Below are 16,865 nucleotides of genomic sequence, written 5' to 3'. Positions count from 1 at the left end.
TCATAATTGAAATTAATTTCAATCTAACATAACTGAAATTATGTCAAAATAAAATTTGAAAGAAAAAAAAACAAATTTTGCATTCAACACAGAAATAATTTTCTTTCCACACAATATCTTGAATTCCATTGCTCAAGTTATCTAAATTTTTAAGCTCATGGAAAATGTAGAAATGACTCTCTAGAGCTTGTGAATTCCTGCTAATCAGAAGGCTTTCCCTGACATTAACTTTTGAAGAGATTTTATTATTTATGTATATATATGTGTGTGCGTGCACACACACACATAAACATTTTTATTGCTTTCAGAGAGGAAGGGAGAGGGGAGAGATAGAAATATCAATAATGAGAATCACTGATGGGCTACTTCCTGCACGCCCTCTACTGGATGTGCCTGCATTTTGCTGAAAAACAGGATGTGCCTTGTCCAGGAATTGAACCATGTCCTCCTGGTTCATAGGTTGATGCTCAACCACTGAGCAATGCCAGTCGGGCTTGAAAGGATTTTTAAAATCTTAATTTTTCTTTTAATAGAAATACTATGATGTACAGAGTAGCCCCCTCCTCAGTGAGTCATCTTATAATCTTTCTGTTCAGCTACTGTAGAAATGCTCTTTTAATCATAACTCCTTCAATCTATGATTCCTCAAAAATGTTTCTATAAGAGCACATGGCCACGTAATTAGGTGTCAAACATTTTGAATTTAACAGAAATATTTATATGCAGTGAAATAGAAAACTAATTTTTGGTTGTGTTGCTACATTTAAACAATATGTTACTTAAATAATTAGAATATTCAGAAATCTAAAATTATCCTGGGAAACTAAAACAATCAAAAAGTACAAGATCATTACTAGTTAAAGCTATAATATTAATATTTTTTGTATAACAATATTAATATTTTTTGTATAATTTATTACCTGTGTACCCCAAATGAACATTACTCTCTCTTTTTTTTATTGATATTAGAGAAAGAAACATCAATTTATTGTTCCATCTATTCATGTATTCATTGGTTAATTCTTGTATGTGCCCTGACCAGGGACTGAAACCACAACCTTGGTTGTACTGGGAAGATGCTCTAACCAACTGAGCTACCCGGCCAGGGCCAAACATTACTATCTTAATCTTAGTTTTACTAACAAGAATAACTTTTAGCAGAGGTTATCTACTTTAAATAGCTGTAATTTCCTCATAGTTTTCAATTATTATTTTAAATATATCTCAACTTTTATTCTCAAGGCAAAGAAACACAGACCTAATCCAGTGAAATATACTTCATGATAAGCACAACTGAGGAAATCTGACTAATAATCTCAAAATTCTTTTCTAAAGGGAACGTTCTGGGCATATTTTTAAAAACCAACTAATGCAGTAGATTTGTGCAAGATTTATGTAAACATAACTTGAACATACTTAAAAAAGAGAAATAAACACAACAAACTGATTTCTATACCTCCTCCAAAAAGACTTATCCAAATACGAGTTTAAATAATGGGATGGTAAAAAATAAAAAGAAGGAAAACAATTTTTTAGATGGAAAAGTTCACAAAAAGAGGTACTAATTAATCATCAAACGTAATTTTTTTCCCCTGAAACACAGCAATTTTAGATTGCTGCTCTTTTCGCCTCCTGCTTGCTTCCCATGAAGGATGAAGAGGCAGCTGTGTCTGCTGTTTTGTATTTTCTGGTCCTCTTGGTGCATTCTTAATAAACTGATTTTTGAGTTGAGGGTCATTTTGCTGAAAACCTGGGAGAAGGAAGCAAAAATAATGAAAACTAAGTATATACCCAAAAAACATGCACAAAATATATATTTTATCTTCTCAAATCAGTACTTAAGAAGAAATTTAGTTTTACTGAAATGGAATACCTCATTTTAAACCTAAGTCCAATAGAGCACAGTTTGAAGTTGAAATATACATTAGCAGTAAATGTTGGGACACATGCTTCCTATCCTTGCAAGTGGATGTATATTCCTTGCCTCTTAATATATGCTGTGATATCTTAAGAAATATCATTTGCTTATGAAATCTGTGTGTGAATCAGATGTAGCCAGAAAGCACACGTCTTTACTAAGATACTGCATCTGACAATGTTGATAGGAGAGATTTATTTTTAAAAGAGATTTATTGATTTCACTCCCTTCTGTTACTGAACAAAGTTATTACTACAAGGTAAATTACTAAATCTACTCCAATACAAGACAAAGTTTTGTCTTAATCATGAAGCTACAAAAGATATGAGATTGACAACTTATATTCTAGCCCAGGGGTCCTCAAACTTTTTAAACAGGGGGCCAGTTCACTGTCGCTCAGACTGTTGGAGGGCCGGACTATAGTTTAAGAAAAAACTATGAACAAATTCTTATGCACACTGCACATATTTTATTTTGAAGTAAAAAAAACAAAATGGGAACAAATAACAGTATTTGTATTTGCATGTGGCCCGCGGGCCGTAGTTTGAGGACCCCTGTTCTAATCCTTATGGCATCTTATATTATGAGGCACTTCAATTACATTACCTTGAACCAACTACTGTTTGGGAGAGATATACTAGCTTGAAAAGACCTGAATCAATGCATGTTTATAGAATCAGAAAGAAATGGGGGGGGGGGGGACAAAAAAAAAATTAAGAAACAGGGAGGCAAAAAGTTTAATATAGATAGATGTATTAAGTTTAACATAGGATGCATAATTTCTCCACTTCAATTTAGACATCACTATCAAAAGCCTTTTAAAGATCTCCTTTAAAAGCAAATGGGATAATCTACATATATAAAAGCCTAAGCTGCCATTCGACTATTAACTATGATGCACACTGACTACCAGGGGGCAGACACTCTGACCGGTAGTTTAGCTTGCTGCTGGGGTCTGGCGGATCCAGACTGGGCGAGATGGGCTGGACACGCCCTGGAGCCCTCCTGCAGTCCCTCCCCGGCCCCAATCATGCACTGGTGGGGTCCCTCGGCCTGGCCTGTGCCCTCTCGCAATCCAAGACCCCTCGGGGAATGTCGGAGAGCGGGTTTCGGCCTGATCCCCACAGGCCAGGCCAAGGGACCCCACCGGTGCACAAATCCATGCACTGGGTCTCTGGTGTTTTATAAATAACTAGAGGCCCGGTGCACAAAAATTTGTGCACTCGGGGGGAGGAGGGTTCCTCAGCCCGGCCTGTGCCCTCTCGCAGTCTGGGACCCCTCGGGAGATAATGACCTGCTGGCTTAGGCCTGCTCCCGGGTGGCAGAGGGCAGGCCCAATCCTAGGTGCAGCCACTGGTCGGGCTCAGAGCAGGGCCGATTGGGGAGTTGGGGCGCCGCCCCCTGTCATGCACAGAGCAGGGCGGATCGGGAGGTTGCGATGCCACCCTCAGTCACGCTCAGGGTAGGGCCGATTGGGGGGTTGGGGCACCGTCCCCTGTCACACTTAAGGCAGGGTCGATGGGGAGGTTGCGGCGCCACCCCCTGTCATGCACAGAGCAGGGTCAATCAGGGGGTTGGGGCACTGCCCCGTCACTCACAGAGCAGGGCCAATCAGGGGGTTGGGGCGCTGCCCCCTGTCACGCACAGAACAGGGCCCATCAGGGGGTTGGGGCGCCGCCCTCTATCACCCACAGAGCAGGGCCGATCAGGGGGTTGGGGCGCTGCCACTCTCACACTCTGGGCAGGGCCGATGGGGAGGTTATGGCTCTACCCCGTCACACATACAGGAGGGCCCATGGGGGCGGGGGGGGGGGAGGGTTGGGGCGCTGCACCCTGCCACACACAGAGCCGCAGGGTGATCAGGGGGTTGGGGAGCTCCCCCCATCAGGCACAAAGCAGAGCTGATCAGGGAGTTGGGGTGCCTTCCCCTGTCACGAACAGAGCAGGGCGGATAGGGAAGTTATGGCCCCGCCCCCTGTCACACACAGAGCTGCAGGGCAATCAGGGGGTTTGGGCACTACCCCCTGTCATGCTGATTCCAGTGCCGGGAGGCCTCACAGCTCCGCTGATCCCGTGCTGGGAGGTATATTACCCTTTTACTATATAGGATAGAGGCCTGGTGCATGGGTGGGGCTGGCTGGTTTGCCCTGAAGGGTGTCCTGGATCAGGGTGGGGGTCCCCACTGGGGTGCCTGGCCGCCTGGGTGAGGGTCTGAGGGCTGTTTTCAGGCTGGTGGGTGACGGAAGCTCCCAACCACTCCTTTTTTTCTTTTTTCTTTTTTTAATTCTGGGCCAGCTTTAGCTTTGAGGCTTGGCTCCAGCTCTTAGGCCTCCGCTGCTGAAAGTGGTTTCTGGCCTTTGTTTACAATGTTGCGATCCTGCTGGCTGAAGCCCGGCGAACTAAAGCAGGTTTCTGGGGTTTTGTTTAGCTTCTATATTTGTTATATAGCTGCTTAGAGTTGCAGGTCAGAGGCCTGCAGCGGCAGGCGGGGAACGTTGGAGTCCTCCGTCACTGAAGCAAGCAATCCTCATTTTAGTTTCAAGCTGCCTGGCTGCCGGCCGCCATCTTGGCTGGCAGTTAATTTGCATATTGCCCTGATTAGCCAATGGGAAGGGTAGATGTCATACGCTAATTACCATGTTTCTCTTTTATTAGATAGGATTGCATACAGTTTCCAAAATATCATGTACACATTCATATTTTATACAAATCACCATGTGCTCCAGAAATTTATAATACTCAGAGTGGCTCTAGTGATGAAGAATGAAGAGTTTAAATGTTAAGTGGAACTGTTTCATGATAACAGATTTGAATGAGACAGTATTTCTAAACTAATATTTTTTATAATTATGCAAAGTAAATTTGCACATGTGAGTAAATTGGTAAGTATTATGAATTAAAAAGTTAAGCAAAAATAAACAAAAAAAATCTCTTTCACATGGGTCTCCTCAGGGAAAAAATGGGTGTGGCTTTAGTTTAGTTATCCTATGTTTGTGAAAATAAGGTAAATGAGGCAGATGGCCTCGTGTTTACCAAACTTGGTCTTCTTTTCCTTCTAGGTGCACAACCATAATGTATTTCCCGTCACACAACAGTTAACTGAGGCCATGTAACTTGAGTTACAGCCAATGAAAGCTTCTATTGTCTCTCCTTTATTTTTTGTAGTATAATGCCAAAGAGCCATCAGTATACTTATCTTTTATAATTTCTAATCACTTACCCCCCAAACTCCAAAAACATGAAGCCTGCTTCCTAAGTTTTCATTGCCAACTGTTTTATCTATCTTTAGCACACAAATGCTCATTTTCAGTCTCAGATATCTATTTTCTTACCATCTATCAATGAACTGCTAAGCTAGTGCCAAATTTTTATGTTTTATTAAAAAATATTTTTATTTATTTTTAGAGGGAGGGAGGGAGAGGAAGAGAGAGGAAAAAAAGAAACATTAATGTGAGAGTGCAAGATCAATCGGCTGCCTACTGCATACCCCCTACTGGGGACAGAGCCTGAAACTTAGGCATTTGCCTTGACTGGGAATCAAACCAGTGAACCCTTGGTACACTGGACAACATTCAACCAATTGAGCCAGTGGCCAGGGCCAGGGCCAGTTTGTTTTTTTCATGTACAGGTCACTAAACTCAGAGCAGTCACATCCATGACTATTCTGTGGATGCTGCTGCACCACAGCATCACTGAATAATCCTGGGCTGAGCTGGATGAGCTTTTGGGTTGGCTTTGTTGGGAAGGAGGTCAGTGTGCTCTACGTGTGGGAGGAAAAAAAAGGGCATCTGGTGATCAAAAGGATGGTGATTATGTGATTATCTGTTCAAGAAATTCCACTTTATTTTTTTTTCCTAGCCACAGAGTCAGTCTGCATTTCTTAACTCCCATGTGGCTAGATATGGGGTCATATAAATGAATTTTGGCTAATGAAATGATAACAGAACTGATTTCTGCCACTTAAGGCCTGGCCCATGATAACCTTCTGCAAAATTTTCCATGTACTTTATTCCCTTCTGTTGGCCAAATGGAGAATATCTGGGAACTGCAAGAGGAAGAATCCAAATGAAACTTTATCCTTGAATGACTATGCCCCTCTGCTGATTCATGCTGGACTGTGATGTGAGTGAGAAACAAATTTTTATTGTTTTTAAATCAGTGAGAGTTTGGAATATGCACAGAAGTCAGCCGACCCAAATATATTAAACTTGATTTGTTATAAATTAATTTAAAAACACTTTGAGCTGGCCAGAGTGGCTCAGCTGGGTGAGTATCGTGCTGTACACTAAAAGTTTGCTGGTTTGATTCCTGGTCAGAGCCCATCTCTGGGTTGTGGGTTAGGTCCCCAGTTGGGACATATACAGAAGGCAACAGATCAAAGTTTCTCTCTCTCTCTCTCTCCCTCCTTCCTTTCCTCTCTCTAAGCATGTCCTCAGGTGAGGATTAAAAAAGAAAAAAACACACCAAAAACTTTGATTTTACTCTCAACCCAGAAAGTAACATACTTGTTACTGAATGTTTAACAGCACAGTGTTGACTAAGATAGAGCTCATATAATAATTTACTTAAAGAATGCATTAATTTAGTTCAAGATAAATTAAATACACCCAATATTTCCTAATAAGATTTGTCTATATCTTTCCCAATGACAGGACATAGGGAAATAAAACAACTTAAATTATAAGATGGTAATTATAAGATGCTCTAGTTCCATTTCTGTGGGTACATAATTCATTGAGGCTATTGAACAATGAGAATTTTTCATCCTTCCACTTTGACAAAGCATTGCTTTATTGCATATGGAGGTTAACCAGCCATTAATAACATACCTGGGGTGTTGCTTTTTGGAGCCTGTTCTCTGTAATTCCTAAAAGAAGAAAAACATCATTAGGATTTTTAAAAGATAAGTAAACCTTCTGATTTAACAGTCAGAGAAAGATAAATACCATATGATTTCACTTACATGTGAATCTAAAGAACAAACACAGAGATATAGAGAACAGACTGATGACTGCCAGAGGGGACAGGTTTGGGTGACTGGATGAAAAAAATGAAGGGATTAAAAAGTACAGATTGGTGGTTATAAAGCAGTCACAGACATATAAAGTATAGCAGAGGAAATACTATGCATGGTGTCAAGTGGGTAGTAGAAATATTGGGGGCAACACTCTGTAAAGCATATGATTGTCTAACCACTATGCTGTATACCTGAAATGAATAATGTTGAATATAAACTGTAATTGAAAAATAAAATTTAAAAAGAAAAAATCTTCTAACTTAATATCCTATGGTTACCTTGTGTCTATTTTTGAGGTCTATCTAGACAAAGAATTCAAAAAATCTTTTCACAGGGGGAATGAGTCATTATAACAAAAATTAAGACTTACATTTAGTAGGAAAGAAAAGGGATAGTGATATGTTATTTTCAAGTGAGAAAAAAAATGTTGACTTTCGAGGCAGGTTTGGGAGATGTTAATTATTTTCAAGGCTCCAAAGATGGTTGTGTGTCTTTTCTATACTCTTTATATTTATTTATTGATTGATTGATTTCATAGAGGAAGAGAGAGAGAGAGATAGAAACATCAATGATGAGAGAGAATCATTGATTGGCTGCCTCCTGCATACAACCTGCTGGGGGTGGGGGGAATCGAACCGGCAACCTGGGCATGTGGCCTTTGGCCGGAATGGAGCCTGGGACCCTTTAGTTCCCAGGCTGACACTCTATCCTCTGAGCCAAACCGGCTACAGCTTCCATACTCTTCTTAAACTTCTTTCAATATCAGTTTTCTATTGTATTAAAATGATCCCTGACCTCTAAATATATAGAAAAACAGTTCACTGAAGAAAATAGCTAATAATGAAGAAATAAGCTTGCCATGTGTAAAGATACCCCTACCTGATTAAAATTACAAATGAAAATAAACTTATTGATTTAAAACAGAACAGCTGTGAAAAGTGGTATTTAATAGCAGAGACAGAGACAGCAGCATCAACAAACATAAAAAAGCATTCTGGAAAAACTCCGGTGTTAGTGCAAGCAGCTGTACTGAAATAGAAATACATAATAAAATGATGGATGGTTACAATAATGGCCATAGGTTAACAGAAACAAAACAACAAAAAAACCCACCACATTTTTATTCATTTTGTTTAAAGAGTGAACTATGTGAGACATTTTCAAAAGTTATTTATCAAAAGCTAATTCAAATTTTTAAAACTTTGATAATTGAAGGGATAAACTTAAATTAGCTTGAAAAATTATTTGGCTATAACATCTCATTTTCTTATGAAGCTGGATATAAATGTGTCATTGACATTTGTGTTTTTGTATATATTATCCTAATATAAAGTGGGAGAGATCCAAGTCACAGGATGTAGTTTGAATAAACTAGAATTATGGAGGGGAGGTAGTCTCTTCTTTCACTATTAGGATGTATAAATATGTAATATTTTTAAAAATTAAAAACTAATAATTATTTCAGAATACAAAAATATAATTACCTTCTAGAGCTTTTAGATCCAGATAAAGAATGGAAAAACACTGATTCAAACTTCCTTGCTTCTGTACTTGGCTTGTTTCTGTCATTTCTTATACTCTCACGGGTTTCAAGTATATCTTCTTCAGGGAACACTTTTTTGGGAGATTTTTGTTCCAAAACTGAAGAAGGACAATTACTTTCCTTCTTTCGTGTCCGTCTGACTTTCCCAATGAAGAAGTCATCTCCACTATCACTATCCTCAGACACGGAAGACTGTTTGTAAAACCTTTCCTCTGTGCTATCATCAAAATATTCCTTCTCTTCTTCATGTGATTCTTCTCCATCACTGTTATCACCAAGTGAACTATCAAAGGCTTTCTTTTCTTGGTTTTGACTTAATGTTTTCATTCTGGGGTCAGCAGGCATCTTCTGCTGTCCAGAGGGAACTACAGGATCCTTTTCAGAAGGCTGTGATGGAGAATTTGGAATATCCACTGTTTTGAGTCCATGTTCCATCTTGACTACTTTTTCTTTTGAACTATTTATTGGTTTCTTTGCTAATATTTTGGCTTCCTTGTCTTTTTGCTCACTGATAATAGCACTTTCATGCTGCAACTTAATGGCATTATCATTTGAACATGAAGTGTCCTTGGAATGATTTTCTTCTGAAGCATTCCTTGATGACTTAACTTCAGCATCATTCTGTCTTGCATCTTTGAAGGCTTTGACGGCAGCTGCAAGAAAAATAGCACACAACTTGTTTCAACACTGAAACAACACAAAATATCAATGTTTAGTTTAATATTCCTTATATTATTTAGGAACACTTGGGCTAATTTATATATTATATTAAATACAATCACGCTCCACATAATGACATTTCCATCAACAATGGACGCCATATATGACAGTGGTTACATGACATTATAATGGAGTCTAGGTGTGTAGGAGGCCATACCATCTAATTGTGTAAGTACCCTGAATGGTGTTTGCATAATTATGAAATCGCCTAATGATGCATTTCTCAGAATGTTATTCCTGTTGTTAAGTGGTGCATGAGTATATATATATATAACAAACAGTCTGAATTTATAAAGAAAGCTACTGACTTTTTAAAAACCAAACTTCGAGTAAGAAAGCTCAGGAGTATCCATTTAAAACATAAAATGAGAAAAACCCATCATTTTATGCCTTGGAGTCTCGAAGAACAGTAAAAACTTTACTGAATGCAAATAAATAAAACAAAATGATAACTTTAATTTCTATAGGAATAATGCATTGATATAATTGTAGAGCATTATGAATTGGCTTTCAGACATAAAAATATTCAGACATAAAAATATCTTCCAATCTGTGACAAAAGCATTTAATTCTTTCAATACATTTTATAATACACATGCACATAAATGAAAATCATATGGCTAAGTAGCAGACACATCAAAAATAATATGAATTACATCAATAATTAGAAAATCAATTGTATTCAATATAATCATGAATATAAATTACATATATTCAAATATTAGAATTTAGAAAAAAATATGAATTAACTTGGGCTACAGACCACCTTCTTGATAGTTAGATAATACTTTAGGTATCAGATACCTTCCATATTTTCAAGCCTCTACTCATACATATGGAAATATTTGAAAGAGATATTTATAACAGAAAAGGTCCATGAAAGGCAAAAGAACCAAAAACACAAATAAATCAATAGCCATTTTTCAAAATAATATGCACAAATGCATTAATAAGTACATGGCTTTAATTCATACCTTTAAGCATATCTATTTTCTTCTTCAGAAGAGGGTGCATTGCTAATCTGGCAATTGCTCTTTCAGTCGCAGTAGATTCAGGCTGCAAATTGAAACAATAAAATTCACGCTGATAAAAATACCACTGTCCTTAGATAATTATAATTATTGTGTAATCAATGAATAAATATTGTTTGGGTACTTAATGTCTTTCTAAAATTGTGGTAGGCATCACATGTGATTTTTAAAAAGTATAAAAAAATATATCGCTCTAGCTGGTTTGGCTCAGTGGGTAGAACGTCAGCCTGCAGACCAAAAGGTCCCGAGTTCGGTTGTAGTCAAGGGCTCATGCCCTGGTTGTGGGCTTGATCCCCCATAAGAGGTGTGCAGGAGGCAGTCAATTAATGATTCTCTCTCATTAATGATGTTTCTATCTCTCTCCCTCTTCCTTCCTCTCTGAAATCAATAAAAAATATATATTTTTTAAAAAGTATAATATAGCTCCTGCTTTCAAAGAACTGAAAAGATCAAGTTAAGACTAAATTAATATGAAGGAATCAAATGATATATAGTATTAAGCTCGGTGATATAACTTATGACTATATAATGTTTGAACTTTCATTTAATATACACCTAGAAATTATCTAATCCTCTATATACTTTGAATGTCCAATATCACTATTGCATTCTCAGAACCTTCCACTACAGTGCCTGGCTTACAGCCAAAACTTTATAAATATTTGATGATGACTGAACAGGAACAGATTACACATCATATTTAATGTATTTAAGAATTTAGAAAATTCATAATGCGGGTTAACTGCTTTAAATATCATCTGTAGGCTAACACCTTCCAAATTTCTACTTCCAGTTTTAATTTGGGCTACAGACTCATATATCCAACCACCTCCTTGATAGTTGTATAATTCTTTGATTTTCTTCTCAAGCCCACTTTTACTATAGACTTTCCCATCTCATTTCTTTTTCTTTTTATTTTTTTAAATATATTTTATTGATTTTTTTACAGAGAGGAAGGGAGAGAGATAGAGAGTCAGAAACATCAATGAGAGAGAAACATCGATCAGCCGCCTCCTGCACATCCCCACCGGGGATGTGCCCGCAACCCAGGTACATGCCCTTGACCGGAATCGAACCTGGGACCTTTCAGTCCGCAGGCCGACGCTCTATCCACTGAGTCAAACCGGTTTCGGCTTCTTTTTAAATATTTTATTGATTTTTTACAGAGAGGAAGGGAGGATAGAAAGTTAGAAACATCGATGAGAGAGAAACATCGATCAGCTGCCTCCTGCACGCCCCCTACTGAGGATGTGCCCGTAGCCAAGGTACATGCCCTTGACTGGAATCGAACCTGGGACCCTTGAGACCGCAGGCTGACGCTCTATCCACTAAGCCAAACCAGTTAGGGCTTTCCCATCTTATTGTAAGTAATTTTAACTTTTCTGGTTACACAAGCCTAAAACTCTAAGGATTCTTCTACTGTATTTTTCTTTCCTTTACATCTCATAATTAGTCCTTCAGCAAATCGTATGGTTCCAACTGCAAAATATACTCACTTCTTACCATTTCTACTCTTACTACCTTTCACCAACTCACCAACGGTCTTCTCACTTGGACAAATGCAATAATTTCATACCTGGTCACTCTCTTTAGCATTTTGTTCCCCTACAGCCAATTTTCCCTCTAACAGTCACAGTGAGCTTTTAAAATATAACCAGATCATGTTATCTGTTCTTGATACTTAGGCTTTTCCATTGCAAGATCTTCCCTACCTGGAATACTCTACTCCCAAATATATATATATATATGGTTGATCATCTCACTGTATTCAGGTCTCTGCTAAAGTGTTGCCTAAACTAACACAATGCTTTCCACCATTCCTCATTTATTTCATATCACCTAATACTTCATGCCAGTGCAGATATTTGCATATCAGTAAGGCAGACACTTTATGTTCTTCATTGCTGTAGACCAGGTTCAGGGAACCTTTTATTTTCCTGCCAAGGGCCATTTGGATATATATAACATTTTCGAGGGCCATCCAAAATTATCAGCTTAAAAATTAGCCTGCTATATTTGGTCAAACATTTAATTAACTCATCCCTAATGCCTTGGCAGGGCCAGACCAAATGATTTTGCAGGCCTTATATGGCCCGTGGGCCAGACATTCTCCACCCCTGCTTAGACCCAGTGCTGAACAATAACGGTTAATAGTTGGCATTCAGTAAACATTCCATAAAGCAAGTGAATAAATTTCACTAGTGTGTGAAAGAAGAGCTACCAGCTTCAAACATCTTTATTTTAAATTTATCCTACAATGTTAAATAACCCAATATAAGGTTTTTTCCCTTGCAAGTAATATAAACTTTTGAATATCTAAGTAAAAGCAAGATGGTGGCAGTTTGAAATCTACTGTTTAGAAGACTAATCTAGGTAATGTCACCCAGAATAATGTCTTCAGATTATACCTGGTGAAAATCCTCTGCCAGGACTTCCTGCTACTATCTAATTACCTTGCGTACTGCGCTGCATAATCTTCCCCTAAAATTTATGTTCAACTAGAAACTCAGAATGTGACCTTATTTAGAAGCAGGATCTTTGCAGATTTAATTTAAGAGATCACAATGGATTAGGGTGGGCCCTAACATTTGGTTACAGAGGCACAGAGAGACAGAGAATGAAGAAGGCTGAGGCAGAGATTAGAGTTAAACTGCCACAAGCCGAGGAAGGCCTAGGGACACTAGAGGTTGGAAGCAGCAAGGAAGGGTTCTTTCCTAGGACCTTCTAAGGAAGTATATAGCCTTACTGACACCTTGACTTCATATTTTAGCCTCCTGAATCATGAGAGAATAAATTTCTGTTGTTTTAAACCATCTAATTTGTGGCATTTTGTTATAGCAACCTTAGGGTAACTAATATACCTTGATTGTGACTCTTACACATCTCTGTTCAACCTTCTCTAAGAAATGTAGTCCACTGGGAGACCATTCATTACATACAGTATCAAATCAGTCTTCTGTTTCTTCAGTACATTTCTAGGTTTCCTGATGCAACACTGGACTTCTTACCCATTTTATCCACCTTAAAGAGATATGAGAGAATCTGGGAAGAAAGCCTTTTGCTGGTATCCTGAGTCACTCAGTGACAAGCTCGAATGCTGAAGTTTATGGGTCAAACATGCTTGCTTGAACTTTACAGAAAGCATATTAAAAACTGTAGCACAGCTTTTATGTCCAATGAAGGACATAATTTTTCAGGTTGAAAAGGCTCAACACAATATATGAAAATAGTCACATCAGAATACTGACTTTACAAGCTTTCAGAAGAAAAAAGCAAACAAACACAGCAAATCACACACACAAAAATAATAATTATATCACATACACTCACATACACAAATTTAGGAATCAGGATCAGAGGTTAAAAGACAATAAAGCAATGCTTCTAAATTGCTGTAGGAAAATAATTTTCAAACTAGGTAAGAATAAAAATACTTTGAGACATACAAGGTTTAAAAAAGTTCACATCCATTGAATCATTCTCCCACGACGTAGCCAATGCCTCACCACTAATATGAAGGATCCAGCAAATGAGGAAGGCATGGGATATAACAAAGAAGAGATCCAGGCAAAAGAAATGCCCAGTATAGTGACAGAAGATTTAGAATTAGAACACCTTGTGTATTAAATATTTTTAGAGGAGATTTCAGTAAGTGTTGAGGGGTTTGGTGCTATGCTAGAGAGAACACAGAAAACTAACAAAACAAACATAACAATGATAAACGATAGGAAATAGAAATATTATGGAAAGGGTAAAGTAATCACTCACTACATGACAAAGTTAAAATAACAATCACAAAATGTTCGTTTAATCTAAATTTGTATGTAATCCTATTAGTCCTATATAATAAAGAGGTAATATGCAAATTAACCATCATGCTGTCACAAATGACTCCGCCCACAGTGGAGGCGGGGTTCCCATAACGAGCGATCAGCAGGGAACTGAGGCTGCGTGGAGCCGGGCCAGAGGACCTGAGGCTGCGCCCCAGCCTAGCGGGGCTTGGTGGGGGACTTCAGTGCTGGCCTGGGGGACCTCAGGCCGCACCCCCCACCCGGCGGAGCTTGACAGGAGACCTCAAGGAGCGCCCCTTGCCCTGGCCTGGGGAACCTCAGGCCACACGCCCTGCCCCAGTGCCGGAACAGGGGACCTCAGGCCGCGCTCTTTGCCCTGGGCTGGGGAACCTGAGGCTGCACCCCCACACCTGGCGGGGCTTCACGGGAGACCTAAGACTAAGCCCCCCGTCTGGCACCGGAACATGGGACCTGATGCTGTGCCCCCCCAGCCCGGCGCCAGGTCAGTGGACCTGAGGTTGCGCCCCCCAACCCGGCGGGGCTTGACAGGGGTGGGGCTGGCCAGGTCTGGGTCTTACACAATTTCAAGGCACACGCGGGAGGGTTGGCACTTCACTCTGGGTCCCACGGCGCACCCCAGACTCTAACAGGAGGAAGATTTTCATATACATTTTGCTAATTTTCTTTCATCTCTTGACACTTTTATTATAGAGAAAGGACAAATAGCAATATTAAAATATTTCCTCTAATTATTCCCTTTTAATGTGCACAAATTTCATGCACCGGGCCACTAATATATATTAAAAGGCTAATATGCAAATCGACCGAACTGTGGAATGACCTGTCGCTATAACACACACTGACCACCAGGGGGCAAACGCTCAATGCAGGAGCTGCCCCTTGGTGGTCAGTGCACTCCCACAGGGGGAGTACTGCTCAGCTGGCTCATAGCTGAAAAGCACAGTGGCGGTGACAGGAGCCTCTCCCGCCTCTACTGCAGGTGAGCAGTAAGGAGAGAGGGGTCCTGGACTGCGAGAGCCCTGGATTGTGAGAGCGATGTCTGACTGCTGGCTTAGACATCCCCTGAAGGGTCCCGGACTGCGAGAGGGCACAGGCCAGGTTGAGGGGACCCCCCACCTGCAGTGCATGAATTTCATGCACCGGGCCTCTAGTCTACATATATTACGTTAGAGGCCCGGTGCACAAAATTCGTGCATGGGGGGAGGGGTCCCCTCAGCCCAGCCTGTACCCTCTCCAATACAGGATCCCTTAGGGGATGTCTGACAGCCGGTTTACCCCCCTGCCGGCTGGTTGCCCCATGCAGCCTGCTGCTCAGTCATTTGGTCGCCCCTCACTAACCCCACTGCCGGCCAGGTCGCCTCACACAGCCTGTTCAGTCGCGATGGTTGCTTAGGCTTTTATATAGATAGATATGACATGGAGGAGGAACGAGATAGAAATCCTTACAGACCACACAAGAAGTCAACAGCTAATGCTTAAAGAGTAATCAACTTAATTTGAAAGTGGGGAAAAACTAATAAAGACCTGTCATTTTCACAAAAAATCTTGTAGAAGTATTTGACTCTTATATCCGGTGGTAGGCAAGCTGGCCAGCTGTCACCTGTTGCCTATCTTTTAAAATAAAGTTTTATGGGAATGCAGCCCCATACATTCATTATACAACCAACCATATGCACTCTAGAGTCCTGCCCTTCTTTCAGGTTCCACGAGAAAAGAACATACTGCAGCAACAACTATTTATCTGTAACTGCTTTCTTCAGTATATAGCAACAAAATATTTGTTTCAAATATAATCTCCAACATATGAACATCTGTATTTGTAAAATAGGCAAATTAGAAAGTGACTATTCTCATCACATGGGTTAATTTCACATGCTTTTAGATAAAAAATTCTGGGAATTCTAATAGATTTTGACTAAATGTATTCACGTAGAATTGCTCAAAACATCTACCACTGTTCTCAAATCCCTGCTTTGACAACTTGCTAAAAGCTTTGATGAATTGGGTATTTTTCTTTCCAGAGTTAGCTACAACTTTCCATCTTAGTTATAAAAAGTTTTAGAAGAGTAGTGGTAATACCTGCACATCTAGTGTTGACTCTAGGTAAATACTGTTTTGTTAAGAATCATTTTATCGCCGAGTTCATTTACCAATGTTATTTCTCTGCCCTGAAAAATATCCTAGAGTGACTTAATGATCCAAATTCTGGAAATTCTATGTTTTTTAAAGGCTCTAGAACAGTGCTTACCAACTAGTGGTCCACAGACCAGTGGTGGTCCGTGAGGTCCAAAAGGTTGGCAACCGCTGGTTTAAGGACACCTTCGGAGCAGTGGTGGCCAACTGGTGGTCCATGGACCACTGGTGGTCGGTGAGGTCCAAAAGGTTGGCGACTGCTGCTCTAGAGTAAGTTTTAAATTTTACAATTATGTATTAATTTAATAAATGAAGATGTTATTCTTATTTATGTCTTCCTCTCTAACTATATTTTTATGTTGCAACCTTTGAGGAGGACTTATTTGGGGGAAAATACCAGGTTAATAAGAAGTTAAATTGATTCAAAAAGAGCCATTGCATTGCATAATCCAGGACTGCCATTCACATAATTAGAGTTGTGCAGTATATAGTTTATGCAGCCATATATAACAGCAGAGAGTTTAAAAGAAAAAGGTCTGAGTTAGGAAACTGATAGGTAATATTGAAATCAAGTCAAGACAGTATAATTGTTAAATAAAATCTTTGGTCTGTGTTCCCCTTACAAATTCTTAAAATTTATATTTAAACAATTAAATAAATGATTTTTAATTGCTTTTTGAAGAATAAACTT

At 39.4% G+C, this 16,865-nt stretch overlaps 1 protein-coding gene across 1 annotated transcript in view; it reads right to left on the bottom strand.

Annotated features, from left to right (window-relative positions):
- Positions 1-537: 537 nt before the first annotated feature.
- SRFBP1 (serum response factor binding protein 1) overlaps positions 538-16,865 on the bottom strand; it is a 64,717-nt gene continuing 48,389 nt past the window's right edge. The window contains exons 5-8 of the mRNA XM_081089135.1: positions 10,173-10,254; positions 8,420-9,131; positions 6,748-6,785; positions 538-1,750 (exon numbers count right to left, since the gene is read on the bottom strand). Of these exons, the coding sequence (XP_080945261.1) occupies positions 1,566-1,750; positions 6,748-6,785; positions 8,420-9,131; positions 10,173-10,254 (1,017 nt within the window). The 3' untranslated portion in view covers positions 538-1,565. The remainder of the gene's footprint in view (positions 1,751-6,747; positions 6,786-8,419; positions 9,132-10,172; positions 10,255-16,865) is intronic.

Source organism: Myotis nattereri (assembly GCF_964212035.1).
Source record: "Myotis nattereri genome assembly, chromosome: 4".
NCBI lineage: Eukaryota > Metazoa > Chordata > Mammalia > Chiroptera > Vespertilionidae > Myotis > Myotis nattereri.
The sequence above is the reverse complement of the archived record's forward strand: the minus strand, read 5'-3'. Positions and strand labels throughout refer to the sequence as shown.